General features: G+C 42.8%; 1 protein-coding gene across 1 annotated transcript in view; it reads right to left on the bottom strand.

Moving 5' to 3' along the window:
- Positions 1–549: 549 nt before the first annotated feature.
- LOC120023588 (unconventional myosin-VI-like) overlaps positions 550–18,763 on the bottom strand; it is an 83,609-nt gene continuing 65,395 nt past the window's right edge. The window contains exons 27-35 of the mRNA XM_038967622.1: positions 18,349–18,427; positions 14,175–14,335; positions 13,819–13,863; positions 12,859–12,894; positions 12,150–12,188; positions 11,032–11,132; positions 3,133–3,264; positions 1,236–1,454; positions 550–1,001 (exon numbers count right to left, since the gene is read on the bottom strand). Of these exons, the coding sequence (XP_038823550.1) occupies positions 802–1,001; positions 1,236–1,454; positions 3,133–3,264; positions 11,032–11,132; positions 12,150–12,188; positions 12,859–12,894; positions 13,819–13,863; positions 14,175–14,335; positions 18,349–18,427 (1,012 nt within the window). The 3' untranslated portion in view covers positions 550–801. The remainder of the gene's footprint in view (positions 1,002–1,235; positions 1,455–3,132; positions 3,265–11,031; positions 11,133–12,149; positions 12,189–12,858; positions 12,895–13,818; positions 13,864–14,174; positions 14,336–18,348; positions 18,428–18,763) is intronic.

Below are 18,763 nucleotides of genomic sequence, written 5' to 3'. Positions count from 1 at the left end.
AAAGTGTATATTTTCACTACACCCCAAAGAGGTTTGTGCTCTAACTAACCTCCTGTATGGTTAACGATGACATTCAAAATAGTCTTCGACAAAGTCATAAACAAGATGTTATTTTTGATAAATATATCATGTCATCTGCCTTTCTATGAATCATCTATCATTGCAAAAGTCCTGCAATGTCCATTGTTAAAAGATGTGAGCTGGTACGCTTCATTGTCATGAAAATACAAAATGTAAAATAAGCTTTCTTAAAAAAAATAACAGCAACAAATTCAACATCAAGGATACAACCTGCCCCAGCATTATGGAAATACCAGCCCTATGGACAGAGGAACATTGCAGCTGCATTATCCTGAAAATGTGTCGACAAAATCAATTATTCCTAGAGCTCTCCAGTCATAAAGCCAAATATTTGCAACAATTTATTCAATCAAATACAATAGTTCCAACAGTGCTTAGATTTCATTTAACAGCTAAACATGAATATACAATTAAGACTGTCTTGAGGAAAGGCCAATCTGAAACTTCTCATTAATACCAATAAAATAGTTAAGGCCTCGTAGTAAAATTTTTATTCAAGCGGAGGTCATTGCTTGAGGACGAGATGTAAATTGGTATGTATATTCACAGCAAACTAACAAAGAAACAAAACCAACATCAACAAATCTAAGTAAAATGTTTAAATGCCCTTAGTGAGATAACAGTTAGCCTCAAAGACTGCTATAACAGGGAGTGCTTCTGCTTTCTTCCCTTTATTTACTGTATTCCTTTTGAGCCCATGGACATGGGTGCTCCTCTGGTTCACTGGAGGAGGTTCTGCAGCATGGCTGTGGCGTACGTGGGCCTGGCCTGTCTGCTTTCGATGGCGTTTCGCAGGTACATGTTCCCGTTGCAGCGTTCCCAGATCTCCTCAAATTGCCGAGGGAGGATCTCAGCACCCCTCTTCGTGGTCAGGCCCGTCTCCTCCAAGCTTAGCTCACACATCTCCATGTCATCTTTTCCTAAGGATGTGTGGGGGGGAGAGAGTGAGAGAGAGGAGGGACACTGACAGTCAAAAACAGGATTTAATACACACACAGGAAAGGATAACATATGATTGAATAGGGATATTTTTTTAGGATAGGATAACCACATTCACAACATGCACTATGACATAGAGCACAGAGTTTCATATTACAAACACATCAATGTACATATAAAGAACATATGAAGCTGATCTAGCCCGAGGGACCCACCTGCCACCAGTAGGATGGGCTGCTTGTCTGGGTGTAGCTCCATCTGCCTGGCGATCCAGGGCCCGTCAAAGTGGGCGTACCACCAGCCCTTCTTCTTGTTCTGGGGATCCTTATACTGGTCACTGGGACGGATGAAGGGGATGCGGAAGTAGCGCTGCTGGCGGTTCATGTCTATCTCCTGCTGCTGGGCGGCCACGGCTGGAGCCGGGTTCTGTTGGGCTGTGTGTGGCGGGTTTGATGTTCTTGTTACTGCCACAATACTGCTTTACTATGACATTGTGTGATTACTGGGGCAAATAAAATGTAGAATTATTTTTTTTGTAAGCGGAGCAATACTGTATTTACACAGCAGTGTTTGAAGCAATTTATTTGCAAAGTGTTAGAACATGACTGAGTTGAATGATTAAATCATAGGGTGGTGGAAGGAAGCAAAAACATGAAAGTGTGAAAATATGGGACATCAAAGATGGCATAAAATAAACAAACAATGCTATGGGTGAAAAGCCAGGTAAGCTGCTTTCTCTCCTCTTACATGGCAGACTTGCCGAGACCTGCTTCCATTAGCGAGAGAAGAGAGAACTGCAGCCAAACAAAAGGCATATAAAATGGGTTCAACATGCCTTTTAGAAGCTTTCACATCAACAAATGAGTAGCTGAAAGCTGGGTAGCTTTCATGTAACTAAATAATACTTTCTTTAAACATGATTTCCAACCGCCCCTGTTGTCTGAGTTGAATACACCATGCTTGACTGGATAGAGCACGCGGTCATGGTAGCGCACAGCTAAACCCGATGATGCGTTGTGGCAGCTGAGTCTAATTGGAACAAATACTTTTGACGCAGATGGGAGCTAGGTTTTGGGGCCAGGCTTTTAAGAACACTAATTGAATGTCAGGAATAACAGGAAGGCAATTTATAAAGTGGACATTAATCCTCCTCCATCATTATCGGGAGAAGAGACGGTGAAGCTGTGAAGACAAACCCCACTGTTTTTACCTCATGTAACCCACCGGGGGCTCACCGAAGCATTGCTGCTTCTTCTTGGGTTTTTGCCCTCCATGTTAATCTGACATGAATGCAATTGTGAGACTTTTTCCCTTTGGGAAAGTACATTGACAAGTGGGCAAATGAGTACCTTGCTAGCAAATTAGGTACTCTGTGTGGACGTACAAGTAACTGCCAAAATAATGTAAAGACTTGAGTAAATAAGGAATGCAAAGTATATTGAAAGAAGGTGCTTCCACACAGGTGTGGTTCCTGAGTTTAATTAAGCAAATAACATCCCATCATGCTTAGGGTCATGTATAAAAATGCTGGGCAGGCCATTATTTTGGCTATCATGGATATACCCCCATAGGATGACAATGCCTCCATCCGTAGAGCACGAATGGTCGCTGAATCGTTTGATGGGCATGAAAACGATGTAAACCATATGCCATGGCCGTCTCAGTCACCAGATCACAAACCCAGTTGAACACTTATGGGAGTTTCTGGAGCGGTGCCGGAGACAACGTTTTCCACCACCATCAACAAAACACCACATTAAGGAATTTCTCGTGGAAGAATGGTGTCGCATCAGTCCAATATAGTTCCAGACACTTCAATGTCAAGGTGCATTGAAGCTTTTCTGGCTCGTGGTGGCCCAACGCCCTATTAAGACACTTTATGTTGGTGTTTCCTTTATTTTGTCAGTTACCTGTAACACAACTTTCAAGGTCAAATATGGTCACAGAAAGAAAACAGATGAAAAAAGGATGTTACTGTTGAAAACATGTCTGCAATGGACACAGGAAATGGTAATAGCGGGGTTAAGACAAAACGTATTAATGTCTGAACACAATCCTGGGTTGATGAGGGTAGCCTACAGTAGCACAATAGCCCAGGATGGGGTATCTCACCGTAGTCTGTGATAGATTTGGGGGCCCTCTGCTCCGTGGCTGTGTCACGTTTCTTGTTCTTGGCCTTCCAGGCGTGGTAGACCTTTAGACGGCGATGGAACTCCTCCCTGCATGCCGCCAGCAGCTCAATATCTACACAGGGATGACATCAACAGAACTTAACCACAGTGAATGAGCATAAACATTTTTTCCCAAATATGTAGCCAAATTTCTATTATATGTCAATAGTTTTATGATTAATGAATGCCATAATGTAGTATTGTTAGTTACTTCTCCCTATTAGCTGATAGCTGTCGCGCTAGCTGTTTGCGCCATACATTTTCATGGGAATTTCACGTGCCATCTAGACATTGCCTACCTTCGAGGCACGTGTTGCTAGGCAACCCCCCAGACTTGCCTGGGCAGCCCCAGCTAAAGCCAGTGTGAGAGACTTGATAGCAAACATTAGTGCTATGAAACTAAATAAATACTGCACCCACAAAACTTCTTTGCTAGATTCATGATAGTTTTGTTAGACAAAGCAAGGAAAGTGAACTTCAAAACATCATGTAGTTTTATTGGGATTTGCCCGCTGTTGCTGGTAAGTAATGAATATGCTAGCTTCTGAAATACTGTAACTTACTCATCCTTTAAGGTTATGGGAGTAGATCTTTAATGCCTCCATCAGTGGAGGCTCTTCAGAGGAGGAAGGGGAGGACCATCCTCAAGTGAAATTATTATTATTTTTTTTTAAATTGTGAAACATTACAAAAGTAATCATTTTTAGATAAAACTATACTAAATATATTAATGTCACCAAATAATTGATTAAAATACACTGTTTTGCAATGAAGGTCTACAGTAACTTCAACAGCACTGTGGTGTAGCTAGCTTCCGTCCTCCTCTGGCTACATTGACTTCAATACAAAACCTAGGAGGCTTGTAGGCTTCACCCCCTTCCATAGACATATATGGTAGTTAGGACCACTTCCGGAGGACGTCCTCCAACCAATCAAAGCTTTTGCAGTATGAAGTGACATGTCTATCCAATCATAGAATGAGGATCAGAGAATGAACCTAGTGTGTTGTATTAGGATTGTGCCACAGAGCATTATGGGGGTTCTATGCGTTGAGAAGCTTGGATAGAGATTAAGAGTGAAGAGCATTTTGGATATTATTCAATTCAAATTATAGGAGATGGAGGAGGTATATTATAAATTGTTTTCTTTGTTTAGAACTTTATTTTTGTGTCCAGTTATTACAATTTAATAAAATGTGCCTTGCTAACTTCAGTAGCTAGCTAGCTACCAGCACTAGTGTGCAGTTTTCTCCGCCAGAATGGTAGAATGGCCAACACTGCCGAAAATGTTGTGGACTTTTTGTTGAAGAACCACTTTCATTCTCTGGGGTACACGGAAAAGGTGTGAATTAAAACCGAGGGTCGACCTCTGCCTGAGATCAGTTTCATGAAGAACGATGAAAAGGTGAGGGCGTTCAATACCAACTGGTATCAAACGTATAGCTGGTTAACGAGGAGCCTTTCATCAAGCCGCCTGTATCGCTGGCCTTGCCTGCTTTTTGGATAGTCGGAGCCTTGGTCGAAAGGTGGGTACAGTGACCTGAAGAACATCGATCATTCAGCTAAATGGCAAAACAAAAGCGGGAAGCATATAAATGACCACATCAGATTCATGCTTCTGGGAAAAAGCTGCATCGATTAAGACAAAGGTCTGGGTATTCAAACTGCGCAACACAACGAGAAAGTAAGAAGATGCAGGGATGTTTCTCAAGCGGCTTATCAACACCACTGTTGGGCATGTAAGCATTTGCTTTTAGAGGACACGATGAGAGGGAAAGTTACGCCAACAAGGGAAACTACAAGGAGCTTGCAGAGGTAATTGCACGTTATGATGCTTAACTTGCTGAAGTGTAGGCTACTAATAAGAGCAGCTGCATACAGCCTATGCTGAAATGTGAATGTGATCAAATGTAGTTCATTTTCAAAATTGGGCTGGCTAGGCTGCCGATACATTTTTTATCCAAAATTATTAACTGGAATTAATCAATCAACATAATAGTTTAAAAAAACTATTAAAATGTTTTATAAGGCCTACAGTTGCATAGGCCTGCATGATGCAAACATGCATAAAGCAAGCTCAGAGTTATATTGTCTATGAGTTGTTGTCTTTGTGTCTGGGTAGAGGAAATCCCCCTCCTAATCTAGTCTAAATATAATTTATATAAACAAATACTGTATAAGGTAGATGCAGTTTTTACAGGATTTTAATCCTCCCCATGTGACCTGATTAGTAAAAACTGGTCCCACATAAAACCTTTTTACAACTGATTAATCCCTGTCATACCTTATAGGGTCCAGAGTTTTCCTAGTTTTCCAGGCCCCATGGGGTTAAAATTGCTCCTCCACTCTGGGACCTATGGTGCAACCAGTCTGCTTGCAGTTGTCAGTTATTGTCAGTTATCGTCAGTTATCGTCAGTTATCGTCAGTTATCGTCAGTTATCGTCAGTTATCGTCAGTTATCGTCAGTTATCGTCAGTTATCGTCAGTTATCGTCAGTTATGTGGATGATCAGGGCTTTATTCAGGAACGTTTCTTGGGCTACTTTGATGTGTCAAGTGGGCTAGATGTGCAATCTGTGTTTGACTTTATGAATTTTGAGATGTCTGAGTTTAACTTCATAGAGAAACTCGTTGTCCAAACCTAGGATGGCGCAGCTATTATGGAATGTATCTGCTATTTATATTTACAGCTAAGTCTCCTCCTGTTCCCTGATTAAGAGGTGATGACAACTCCACTACCATTGTCAACTTTCTCCTGACATGAACTGAAGCCACGTCTCATGTGCCTGCTCATCCACTGGCACATTGAATGTGAACAAATATAAAATGTATCTTACTACTGTATGTAGAGTCAATCACATACACAAACACATTATTACATCAATGATTTTACTCCTTGCCTGGACCAACTCATTCTTAGCTCTTTTGTCTAAGTGTAGTGTGTTGTGTTATTGTTTTTTGTCTTCCCGGTCAAATCCTGTCCTGCACTGGTCAAGCCTCTGAACACCAACTCATGCCTCATTCAATCACTGCCGTGATCCCTTTCTAACACTGTAAGTAGCCCTCTCATTCCGATTCCTCATAATATTGTACTATAAACAACTTTATTAAATGCTTTACATGCTGACCACACCGCTCGCGTTGCAAAATAAATGTACACATACATGTTATTCAATCATTGCACCCACACTGCTCGCGAGCGCCAATGAGCGTCTGCGCTGCCAAGCGCTAAAATAGAAGTCAGGTCTATTTGTGACGCTGAACGCGGTTGCAAGTCCTGCCTCTCCCATCTCCTAATTGGTTTATAGAAGCATATACCCACATGCCATCTCCTCATTGGTTATACCCACGTGGGTGATTGAAAGATCAACTGAGGTCGGTCATGGTAATACACCTTATTATGAAAGTTAGATGCCAATCGCCATATAATGTCCAAAGAAGAAAAAGCCTGGAAGGAGGAGAAATGACTAGAAATGATGTGGTTGACCGTTTTATAAGTGGATTAATTGTCAGAGTAGAGGAACTTGTGCATTTCAGGTAAAATAACAACAACGTTCATATCCCAGGACAAATTAGCTAGCAACAGCAAGCATTAAAAAATTTATGGCAATTTAGCTAGCTAGCTTGCAGTTGCTAGCTAAATTGCCATAAAAGTTTAATGCTTTTCGACCTGTCCCCAAATTATTATACTTGGTTCAGAGTTTGTTTTGATATTTCAACCTGCGTGTCGTGATCGCGCTTAATCTGGGGGGGACAAAATCAATTTGTGCACGATGGCACACGCGCGTCCGGTTTGGGCATGGTGTTCGGTTAAAAGAATTCGTCTTTGACGATTTTTTAAACAACACTTTGTCGTCTCCGTGTGTTACGCGCCTATACTGTGGGTCTCCCATCCTACTACATTTTTTCAAGTCACCAGCCTCCACTGGCCTCCATTAATGTAATTACTGTTAAAAAAAACGTTTGGTACAGATAATATTAGGGCGATTCCACGCGAGAGGGAGCCGGAAATATTATTGGTATCTCAAATTATTCTGGAAATTCTTACATTTGTATCACAAACCATTTTTGAGAAAATCATGAAATTGGCCATTTTAGGCCCTTTTTAGACCTATACATGCCTCCTGTAAGACTGATTAGTGAACCGTACATGATACAGAGAACATCTTATTGTCATTATAATCCTTATAGTGTGCTTTAATATATGGAATATGTTTCGATTCTGAAATAAACAAACCTATTTGAATATATTCATTTTAAGCAGTTGTGTAAAGTACTTAAGTATAAATACTTTGAAGTAGTACCTAAGTAGTTTTTGGGGTTATCTGTACTTTACTACATTCCTGAAGAAAATATACTCACATATATTTTCCCTGATACCCAAAAGTAATTTCATGTCGAATGCTCAGACAGGACAGCAATATGGTCCAATTCACGCACCTATCAATTATGTCAGTGTAGGAGTGTGCCCCGGTCTGTCCGTGAATAAAAAATAATAATTGTGGTATCTGGTTTGCTTAATATAATATATTTGATGTATAGTATTTACTTTTACTCAAGTATGACATTGAGTACTTAAAAAAATTATATTTTAAACCAGATCATTTTAGACTTTTACTGGGTGACTTTCACTTCAGTCATTTTCTAGGGTAAGGGAAAGGGGGATACCTAGTTAGTTGTACAACTGAATGCATTCAACTGAAATGTGTCTTCCGCATTTAACCCAACCCTTCTGAATCAGATAGGTGCGGAGGGCGGCCTTAATCAACATCCACGTCTTCAGCGCCCGGGGAACAGTGGGTTAACTGCCTTGCTCAGGAGCAGAATGACTATTAAGGTATCTTTACTTTTACTCAAGTATGACAATTCAGTACTTTTTCTAACACTCGTTTTAAGATTTTTTTGGGAACAATGTACAGTACTCTACAAGTACATAACATTTCCAGAGTGAGCTCTCTGATAATTAATTATTTAAGTTATGATACATTTTATGAACACCACCAACACAGTGAACGGTAAATGGATTCAAACGGAACTCCCTCTGCCGGTGACTTGCTGAATGTGCAATCCTAAAGGAGGGCTGTGATTGGTTAATTGACCTATAATGTAAATTTCTATGTATAAAATGGGTAATATCATTAAAAGTACCAGAGAGCCCACTCTGGAAATGTTATGTGTTTGAAGAGTATATTGTTCCATAAAAGTAAGCAACATTAAAAAAAGGGTAGTTTTGAGATATTCACATTAATATTTGTATTGATGAATAAATTAATGTGAATTATTTTATTTCAGAATTTAGACACTCCATATATTAAAGCAAACTATAAGGATTATAATGACACCAATATGTTGTCTGTATCATGTACAGTTCACAACAAAAATGTGTGATACAACTGTAAAAATCATGTCAAACATCCTTCCTCCCAATTAAGTTTTTATGTGAGAAATGACAAAACAATCTGAGATAACCGAAATAGTTCCTGCTTCCGCTGTAGTAGAATCGCCCACTCTTCAAGATAATACTCAAGTTCTAATCTTCACCTGTCAGGAAACAATGAACACATAAAAATTGGGGGTTGTGAAAACAGGTCACAATTCAGTTTCCTCACAGCAAAATGCAAGGAGAGAAAGTGGCAACAGGATGGGTGTAAATAATTCAAAAGGGCCATGGAGAATGTAACAAAGTTGTCGCAACCCTCCCAATTTACATTTCCGCCACAATTAATGCATTAGGGTGATTCCATTTGATTTGAACTAAACACTATACATACAAAATTATGTGAACACCCGTTTAAATTAGTGGATTTTACTATTTCAGCCACACCCTTTGCTGACAGGTGTATACAATCGAGCACACAGCCATGCAATCTCCATAGACAAACATTGGCAATAGAATGGCCTCACTGAAGAGCCCAGTGACTTTCAACATTGCACCGTCATTGGATGACACCTTTCCAACAACACAGTTCGTCAAATTTCTACCCTGCTAGAGCTGCCCCGGTCAACTGTTAGTGCTGTTATTGTGAAGTGGAAACATCTAGGAGCAACAACGGCTCAGCCGCGAAGTGGTAGGCCACATAACCTCACAGAACAGGACTGCAGAGTGCTGAAGCGCGTAGCTACCAAGTTCCAAACTGCCTTCGGAAGCAATGTCAGCGCAATAACTGTTCGTTGGGAGCTTCACAAAATGGGTTTCCATGGCCCACGGAATGGGTTTCCATGGCCGAGCAGCCGCACCATGCGCAATGCCAAGCGTCGGCTGGAGTGGTGTAAAGCTCACTGCCATTGGACTCTGGAGCAGTGGAAACAGTCTCTGGAGTGATGAGTCACGCTTCACCATCTGGCAGTCCGTCGGACAAATCTGGGTTTGATGGATGCCAGTACAACGCTACCTGCCTGAATGCATAGTACCAATTGTAAAGTTTGGTGGGGGTGGTCTGGGGCTGTTTTTCATGGTTCGGGCTAGGCCCCTTAGTTCCAGTTAAGAGAATTCTTAACACTACATTCTAGACGATTCTGTGCTTCCAGCAGTTTGGGGATGCCCCTTTACTGTTTCAGCATGACAATGCCCCCGTGCACAAAGCGAGGTCCATACAGAAATGTTTTGTTTAAATAGGTGTGGAAGAACTTGACTGGCCTGCACAGAGCCCTGACCTCAACCGCATCGAACACCTTGGGATGAATTGGAACGCCGACCGCGAGCCAGGCCTAATCGCCCAACATCAGTGCCCAACCTCACTAATGCTTGTGGCTGAATGGAAGCAAATCCCTGCAGCAATGTTCCAACATCTAGTGGAAAGCCATCCCAGAAGAGTGAAGGCTGTTATAGCAGCAAAGGGGGGACCAACTCCATACTAATGCCCATGATTTTGGACTGAGATGTTTGACGAGCAGGTGTCCACATACTTTTGGTCATGTAGTGTATTTGCCAATAGCAGAAGTGGTCAGAAAGTAACTTTTTGGAACTGAATGACAAAATATTTAGGAGATAGAGGTGCTCAAAGTTGACCCATTTTGCATACCCCAACCTACCATGAGACAACCATGTCTTCATCACTGGAAAAAATACACGGTTGAATTTGATATCATTTAAAAGCCTAAAAACAGGGCTGTCAAACTATTTTATTTATTTGAATAAACATTGTCAAGTTCTTTTAAATACACAGTCACTTTTTTTCCTTTAATGTCAATTTCTCACATATATTGTAGCTTAGACCCTATTTTCCATCATCTGAGGTGTTTGTGCTGTGCTTGCCACAGCACAAACACCTGGTTGATACCAGCATGCTCTTAGGGGAAGTGTTGGTACGAAGCGCTCCCCAACTGACAGCTGGCCTATTCATCTCGCCTATTCACACATGTCGAATCAGACTGAGGCGGTAAGACTTTCCTCCACGTTTTTATATTGAAACGGGTACAGAGGGAAAAACACAAATTCACCTTAAATGGTAATAATTTCCCGCTGTACCCTCATCAACGTAGCAGCTGCATGTACACTCCTGTCGGCTCTTAATCTTACACCCTCACCCAAATAGAATTCCTCTATCAATTTCGGCCCGGTTGCAATTTCCTCGAAATGACCTCCCACTTTAGCTATCTGTGAAAATTACAGGGGAAATCACGCCTAGGCAGGAAAGTCTAGAGTGGGGCGAAAACCCATTTGCCCGAAAACCCATTTGCTATACCTTTGAAGAGGTTGCGTTACTGGCCAGATTTTCAATTATTAACATTGGGGCTGAATTAATGATGGCGTGAGTGATGGAGGTGCACAGAGCTGGATCATGAATCTCCCGAGAGCTCGCCACCTTGCCCAGGTTTCCCTGGTTGGGGAAAAGTCTTACCGCACGAGGTGTTGATGACATCCCGCAGCTCGGCGTACTTCCACTTGCTCAGGTCGTACTTCCTCACGCCGGCGGCTTTGAGTGCCTGCACCTGTGGACCCCTGCATTCCCCGCAAGGAAGGGAGAGAAGAGAATGATACATTTTCAAAAGTCAGAGCAGTGGGATGTCTCGGAATCCCCGCTCGGATCGGCTTCGGTAAGCAGTCTGCAGCTCTTTACCCGCCTCCCGCAGCATGCTTCTGAGATCTCGAATTAACAACCCAACAGGCAGGATTTGGCCCCTATTTACGGGTGGCCCTCCAGGTCTGTATGGGAGTCTGTGTGGCAGGGTCAAGGCTTTGGGCCACTGTAGAGGAATCCTTGGGTCTTCTAGTGCTAATCCAATCTTCGGACGTTAAGCCTCCCTGTAAGAGGAGGGCCAGCCTGGGCAGACACCGGAGTGACAGAAGAATGTCAGGGAGAGACTATGTTGTGTGTGGTGGTGACAGCTCACCTGACCTTTGGGGCTGAGCGCTGGATAGTCGCCATGTCACCCCCTCAAAGTGCTCCCGGGGGTAACAGAGTTTAGACACGGTGACTTGAAAGTGCTTTGGCCAACTAGCTCTAACAAAGAGCGCTTATTATAGATAGCATGCAATAGTAAGGGGAAACAGCGTCACTGGCTGTCCCACCACCGTTATTGTTGCCGATCTGAGTAGCTTTTTTACCGTCATGGTAAAAAACAATTGCAGTACATATTGTGCTCCTTTATCGCGAGTACATTGATGTCCAAGGGGAAAAAACTGTGTTTGTTGTTTGCAGTAACTTCTGCAGTAGTAACTTTCTTAAACCAGTTTTAAGGAAGTTAGTTGGGTTCAAAGTGCAATAGTTGTGGTCGCTTGCACACAATCAGATTTCATCCCAAAATACACACACGCATGCAGACACGTCTAATTTCAAGATACAATAAACTGATCAACAAGATAACATCCTTGGTAAAATCTCTTAATTTCCCTTTGCGCACTAGAATTGTAAACAATTTTAATAATGAATTTGAATTTTTCGGGAATGATTTATTTGATTAATCAATTTCAGGTGATCATTGATCCGAGAAAAAACTATTTCTCTCCATTACCCACCAAGCCAGAAGTTGTGACATTTCCAGCGCCATTTCCTCCCTATAAACACATTAATACCAGCACACATAAATTACTATAACAGAATAATACATCAATGTCTCTGATTCATACATAGCCATATATCAGTAGTATAAATAGTATTTCCCATTGGTCACAGAGATCAGGGTGGCTTCCACTATGAACTGTGTGTGCAGCCATCTGATGCGTTGATGTCAGCGTGCGTTGTGACAGTCACACACTGTTGTGACACTTGTGGCGTGTTGACAGCTGTGAAAATTGGAAGCTGCTTAAATGTATCCCTCAGTGACAAGTCATGAAGAAGTAATCGCGTCTGATGAGTGAACAGGTAGGGCAAGTGTCAGCACACCAAATACAGTACTACTCTATTCCAACTAACTAACCATGGCTAAACTCATCCATTTGTTTGACGGTAGTAGCTACTGATATCCTTACTGGAGTGGTTAAGTGTGAGTCCTAAGTAGTTAGCTAATTAGGCCTACCACGAACGTTGGTTAGGAGTTAATTCTACAGTATATCCCCACTGAGTAGTAGATCGGTTTAAAGAGGGGGAGGGGGTTTTGTGTGTTTAACCAAATAGTTGTGCAAAGCTATCAGATCTAATACAATAGGAATGAAATATCAATGTTTGCCATATCAATATGCTTTATAAGAACAAATACAATGTATAAAAAAGTCCCAGAGAACATACATTGTGATTGCTTTGAGGTTTTGAAGTCCATCAGCACTGCAAACAGAGGATATGATGATTAGGATATATGAGCATATGATTGTTGCAACTCAGAAGAAATCAGCAGAAACCGATCAAAAGCAGATCGGCATGTTTAGATTTGTCACGCAACGGTTGTCTGTTTGTCTTGGGCTAGTAACAGACGTGCTTATCTTGGCACTGTTTCTTTCTTTTTATTTTGTTGAATTTTACCCCCTTTTCTCCCCAATTTCGTGGTATCCAATTGTTAGTAGTTACTATCTTGTCTCATTGCTACAACTCCCATACGGTCTCGGGAGAGACAAAGGTCGAATACCATGCGTCCTCCGAAACACAACCCAACCAAGCCGCACTGCTTAACACAGCGCGCATCCAACCCGGAAGCCAGCCGCACCAATGTGTCGGAGGAAACACCGTGCACCTGGCGACCTGGTTAGCATGCACTGCGCCCGGCCCGCCACAGGAGTCGCTAGTGCGCGATGAGACAAGGATATCCCTACCGGCCAAACCCTCCCTAACCCGGACGACGCTAGGCCAATTGTACGTCGCCCCACGGACCTCCCGGTCGTGGCCGGCTGCAACAGTGCCTGGGCGCGAACCCAGAGTCTCTGGTGGCACAGCTAGCACTGCGATGCAGTGCCCTAGACCACTGTGCTACCCGGGAGACCCTCCCGTGGCATTGTTGATTCATGCCCCGGGCCGGGACCACAACGGCGGATTGATTCGTGACTGGAATGTGGTGTTATTTGGTTCGATCCAACGTGAAGAGTTAGAGAATTTGCGTATTGTTTATGATGGCTTTGCATGGGCTGGTATAATCCTGGATATAAATTGATGAAAGATTAGATTTGAGGTTGAGATTAAAGCATGCGGGGGAGTGCGATTAATGGGTTGTGTTAGGTTACTGGAAGCAGGAGGCTAAACTAATGGCTAATGTCTTACATGGATCTCACTGTGTCTGGATAGAGACCTGAGAAAGACCCATTTCTGAGAGAGGGGAGAACAAAATGAGAAAAAAAATAGGTTATGCATGCAGTGGACAGGTAGTGGTCTCCTTTCGGACCTAGATGAAACACAACACCTATTTTTATTTGGCTTGTTGAATCCTTACCAAATCCTACCGCAGAAGCTCCCTTGAGCTCTTATTACAACATTTTCTGGGTTAAACAACAACCTTATCCACGTACTCAACATTGGGTACGTCCTGCAAAAACCTAACCTCGGGCTCGTGTACTGAGACATTACAATATATGAATAACAATATCCAGCACAGTGTGTTTGTTTGTATCCGTGTGTACCTGCGCAGGCTGAGGTCCATCAGGGCCTCGTCGGTGATGAGTTCGGCTTCACTCTGGGCGATCCTCATGGCCAGCTCTCTATCCCTCTTCTCCTGCTCCAACACGGCTGACCGCTGGGCGTCCTCCTCTCGCTCCAACGCTATCTGGATGTCCATCTCCGCCTGAATGCACACATTGTCGGCACCATCATCATTATTCTCAACACCGCCATTGCATCATGAGTACAGGTCGACCGATTATGTTTTTTCCATGCTGATACCGATACCGATTATTGGAGGACCAAAAAAAGCCGATACCGATTAAATCGGCCGATTTAAAAAAATCTATTTGTAATAATGACAATTACAACAATACTGAATGAACACTTTTCTTTTACCTTAATATAATACATCAATAAAATCAATTTAGCCTCAAATAAATAATGAAACATGTTCAATTTGGTTTAAATAATGCAAAAACAAAGTGTTGGAGAAGAAAATAAAAGTGCAATATGTGCCATGTAAAAAAGCTAACGTTTAAGTTCCTTGCTCAGAACATGAGAACATATGAAAGCTGGTGGTTCCTTTTAACATGAGTCTTCAATATTCCCAGGTAAGAAGTTTTAGGTTGTAGTTATTATAGGAATTATAGGACTATTTCTCTCTATACCATTTGTATTTCATATACCTTTGACTATTGGATGTTCTTATAGGCACTTTAGTATTGCCAGTGTAACAGTATAGCTTCCGTCCCTCTCCTCGCCCCTACCTGGGCTCGAACCAGGAACACATCGACAACAGCCACCCTCGAAGCATCGTTACCCATCGCTCCACAAAAGCCGCGACCCTTGCAGAGCAAGGGGAACAACTACTCCAAGTCTCAGAGCGAGTGACGTCACCGATTGAAACGCTATTAGCGCGCACCCCGCTAACTAGCTAGCCATTTCACATCGGTTACACCAGCCTAATCTCGGAGTTGATAGGCTTGAAGTCATAAAAAGCATTGCGAAGAGCTGCTGGCAAACGCACAAAAGTGCTGTTTGAATGAATGATTACGAGCCTGCTGCTGCCTACCATTGCTCAGTCAGACTGCTCTATCAAATCATAGACTTAATTATAACATAATAACACACAGAAATACGAGCCTTTGGTCATTGATATGGTCGAATCTGGAAACTATCATTTAGAAAACAAAATGTTTATTCTTTCAGTGAAATAAGGAACCGTTCCGTATTTTATCTAACGGGTGGCATCCCTAAGTCTAAATATTGCTGTTACATTGTACAACCTTCAATTTTATGTCATAATTATGTACAATTCTGGCAAATTAATTACGGCCTTTGTTAGGAATAAATGAACTTCACACAGTTCGCAACAAGCCAGGCGGCCCAAACGGCTGCATATACCCTGACTGCTTGCACGGAACGCAAGAGAAGTGACACAATTTCCCTAATTATAAGAAATTCATGTTAGCAGGCAATATTAACTAAATATGCAGGTTTAAAAACATATACTTAGGCATTGATGTTTATGGTTAGGTTTGGTGCAACGACAGTGCTAAATCATCACCCGTTTGGCGAAGTAGGCTGTGATTCGATGAGAAATTAACAGGCACCGCATCGATTATATGCAACGCAGGACACTCTAGATAAACTAGTAATATCAAACATGTGTAGTTAACTAGTGATTATGTTAAGATTGTTTTTTATAAGATAAGTTTAATGCTAGCTAGCAACTTACCTTGGCTTCTTGCTGCCCTCGTGTAACAGGTAGTCAGCCTGCCATGCAGGCTCCTCGTGGAGTGCAATGTAAGGCAGGTGGTTAGAGCGTTGGACTAGTAACCGGAAGGTTGCAAAAACGAATCCCCAAGCTGACAAGATAAAAATCTGTAGTTCTGCCCCTGAACAAGGCAGTTAACCCACCGTTCCTAGGTCTTCATTGAAAATAAGAATGTGTTCTTAACTGACCTGCCTAGTTAAATAAAGGTGTATACATTATTTTTTTATTTATTATTATAATTACCGATTTCCGATTGTTATGAAAACATGAAAATCGTCCCAAATTAAATCGGCCGTTCCGATTAATCGGTCGACCTCTAATCATGAGTGGTTCATTTATATGCGCTTCATATAAGGAAGCTGATATCGATGTGAAACATCAGTACAGCAGAGAAAGAATAGATCTTTATCACTAGACAGTTACTTTCAGACAGTCAATAGCAGAAACTTGGTAAGATTCAAACATTTTACACGCCATAGATTGACATTTTCATGATGATTGACATTACACGCCACTTTTAATCTGTAAACACAACTCGGATGTTCTTATTCTCACCCTTTTTGGGGGGGAAAGCCAGCCACCTCTGGAGTCAGAGATTAGAGCAGGACCATGGGCTGTGTCAGACTGTCTTAGTCCTGGGGAGCGATGGAACCTCGACTGGCCCTGAATGCCAGGAGAACTTAGGCAATTACAGGGCCTGCTGTGTGGCCTGATTAGACATACAACCTGGTTCAAGCAGCTGGTATGGAGTCTGTCCCCGTGACTGCGCATCTAGACGATGCAGACATGCACCCAGCAGACAACTGCAACAACAACACGGCAGCCTAATCAGAGAGGAAGGTCAGAGGGAACTCTGAAGGTCAGAGGGAACCCTGAAGGTCAGAGGGAACCCTGAAGGTCAGAGGGAACTTTAGGCCTCGTGAGGAAGTTGGAGGGCGATAAACAAGGTAGCAAAGAAAGTTGGAGAGGAGGAAACTGAGGGCAAGGTGAAAGTAGCAAAGCTCTGAGGGGAAAAAAAAGCACAGGCACCCCCCCCCCAAAAAAGCGCATTTCCACTATTCTATGGCTTTGAAGTAGGATGAGCCAAGGCTAAAGACGCATCGGAAACTCAACTTTGTGCATGTGAATCGTGCTACTAAAAGCAACGGGTGGAAGATCTATGAATATCAATGCTGTGCTGGGGTGAGCTTAGGAGGGCAGACATGGGTGCCTCTGCTTGCGGTCCATGAAATGAACTAGCATCAGTACTTCTAGTACTCCTACAGTAGCAGGAGTGCTTTGACAGGCCTGGGCTTCCAGCCCGGGTAGATTAGAGACAGTGAACGGTGGTGAACCCCCAGGATAGACCATCGTAGGGGAGAATAGGAGGGCATGGAAAAGAGGAGGACTGGTGTGTTGAGAGGAAGAGAATGGGATGGAGGGGGAAGAGGGAAGTAGGGATTACAGAGAGAAGAGGAGAGGAGAACAGGGAAAGAAGACTGTCTAGAGAGGAAGTAGGGGATTAGAGATGAAAGACAACCAAAATAAGAGGGCAGGATAAAGGAGAGCAGTAGTGAAGAAAAAGAAGAGAGATGGATGAAAATAAGTGATGGATGAGGAAAGAAGAGGTTTGATGGAGATGGAGGGTTGAGGACTGAAAAAGATTGTGGGAATGAGGGGAGAGAGAAAAAAAAGAGAGCGGGAAAGGGAGCCTGAGGCTGGGAATAGAGGGCAGAGGAGGAGAGAAAGCGAGAACAGCATATTGTAATAAGGGACAGAAGAAAAGGGGGATGAGGGTGGGAAGAGAGGGCAGAGGAAGAGAAAATTTGGAAAATGCATATGGGATTACAGGGCAGAAGGGGGATGGGAAGAAATGGTAGAGGGAAAAAAAGGAGGTAACTGAAAACGGTAATTGAGGGCATGATCATCAAGGGAAGCGGAGGACAGGCCCAGTGGGAGGGAGGAGGGTGGTTCTGGGAAGGCAAGGGGAAGGAGAAACTCAGCAGGAGTGATCCATCACAAGAAAGGGATTGCCCACTGGGAAATCTGACCAATGCCACGACCTTGGTCTTAGTACAACAAACACGACAGGTAAGAAATCAGTCCATTACTGCTCCATAGAAAGTCATTGGAGACTATCAGGAATTTAAGGTCAATGTCTGAGGAAGTGGACCAGTGTTAGGGTCTCTCTAGTGGGAAAGGAAGGGTCAGTAACTCCCGAGTGGCGCAGGCACAGTCTGGTTCGAAACCAGTGCACCGGCCGTGATTGGGAGTCCCATAGGGCGGAGCACAATTGGCCATCCGGGTTTGGTCGGTGTAGGCCATCGTTGTAAATAAGAATTTGTTCTTAACTGACATGCCTAGTTAAATAAAGGTTACATAATAATAAAAAAAACAAAAACAAATCTCTCCTTTTGCACTTCAGTGGGGTCACAAACCTGCATTATCCTCTCCTCTTCCTCCCTCCTCTTCCTTTCCTCTTCTTCCTGCTTCCTCTTATGCTCCATCTCCGATTTCCTAATGAGGGGACAGGGATGACAGAGGACAGAGGTGGTTAATGCCTTTAAATGGCAAAACGCCATGTAACTTCAAAATCACAGATGTACTCAATGACACGATCAAACCATGAATAATGTATAAGCTCAATCTCTGAAAATCAACTCCGGACATATCCTGTTGGGGGTTTCTTTAAAATTGATATTCATGTCAATGACTTCAACTAAAACAGTGCAAGCGTGGACAACTCCAATCATGGAGGGCTGCTGTTGGTGCACTGTGCAGGCTTTTGTTCCAGCCCAGCACTAACACACTAGAACCAAAAGCCTGCACACAGTGAAGCCATCCACTACTTAA

The sequence above is a fragment of the Salvelinus namaycush genome, chromosome 28, assembly GCF_016432855.1.
Source record: "Salvelinus namaycush isolate Seneca chromosome 28, SaNama_1.0, whole genome shotgun sequence".
Lineage (NCBI taxonomy): Eukaryota > Metazoa > Chordata > Actinopteri > Salmoniformes > Salmonidae > Salvelinus > Salvelinus namaycush.
The sequence above is the reverse complement of the archived record's forward strand: the minus strand, read 5'-3'. Positions and strand labels throughout refer to the sequence as shown.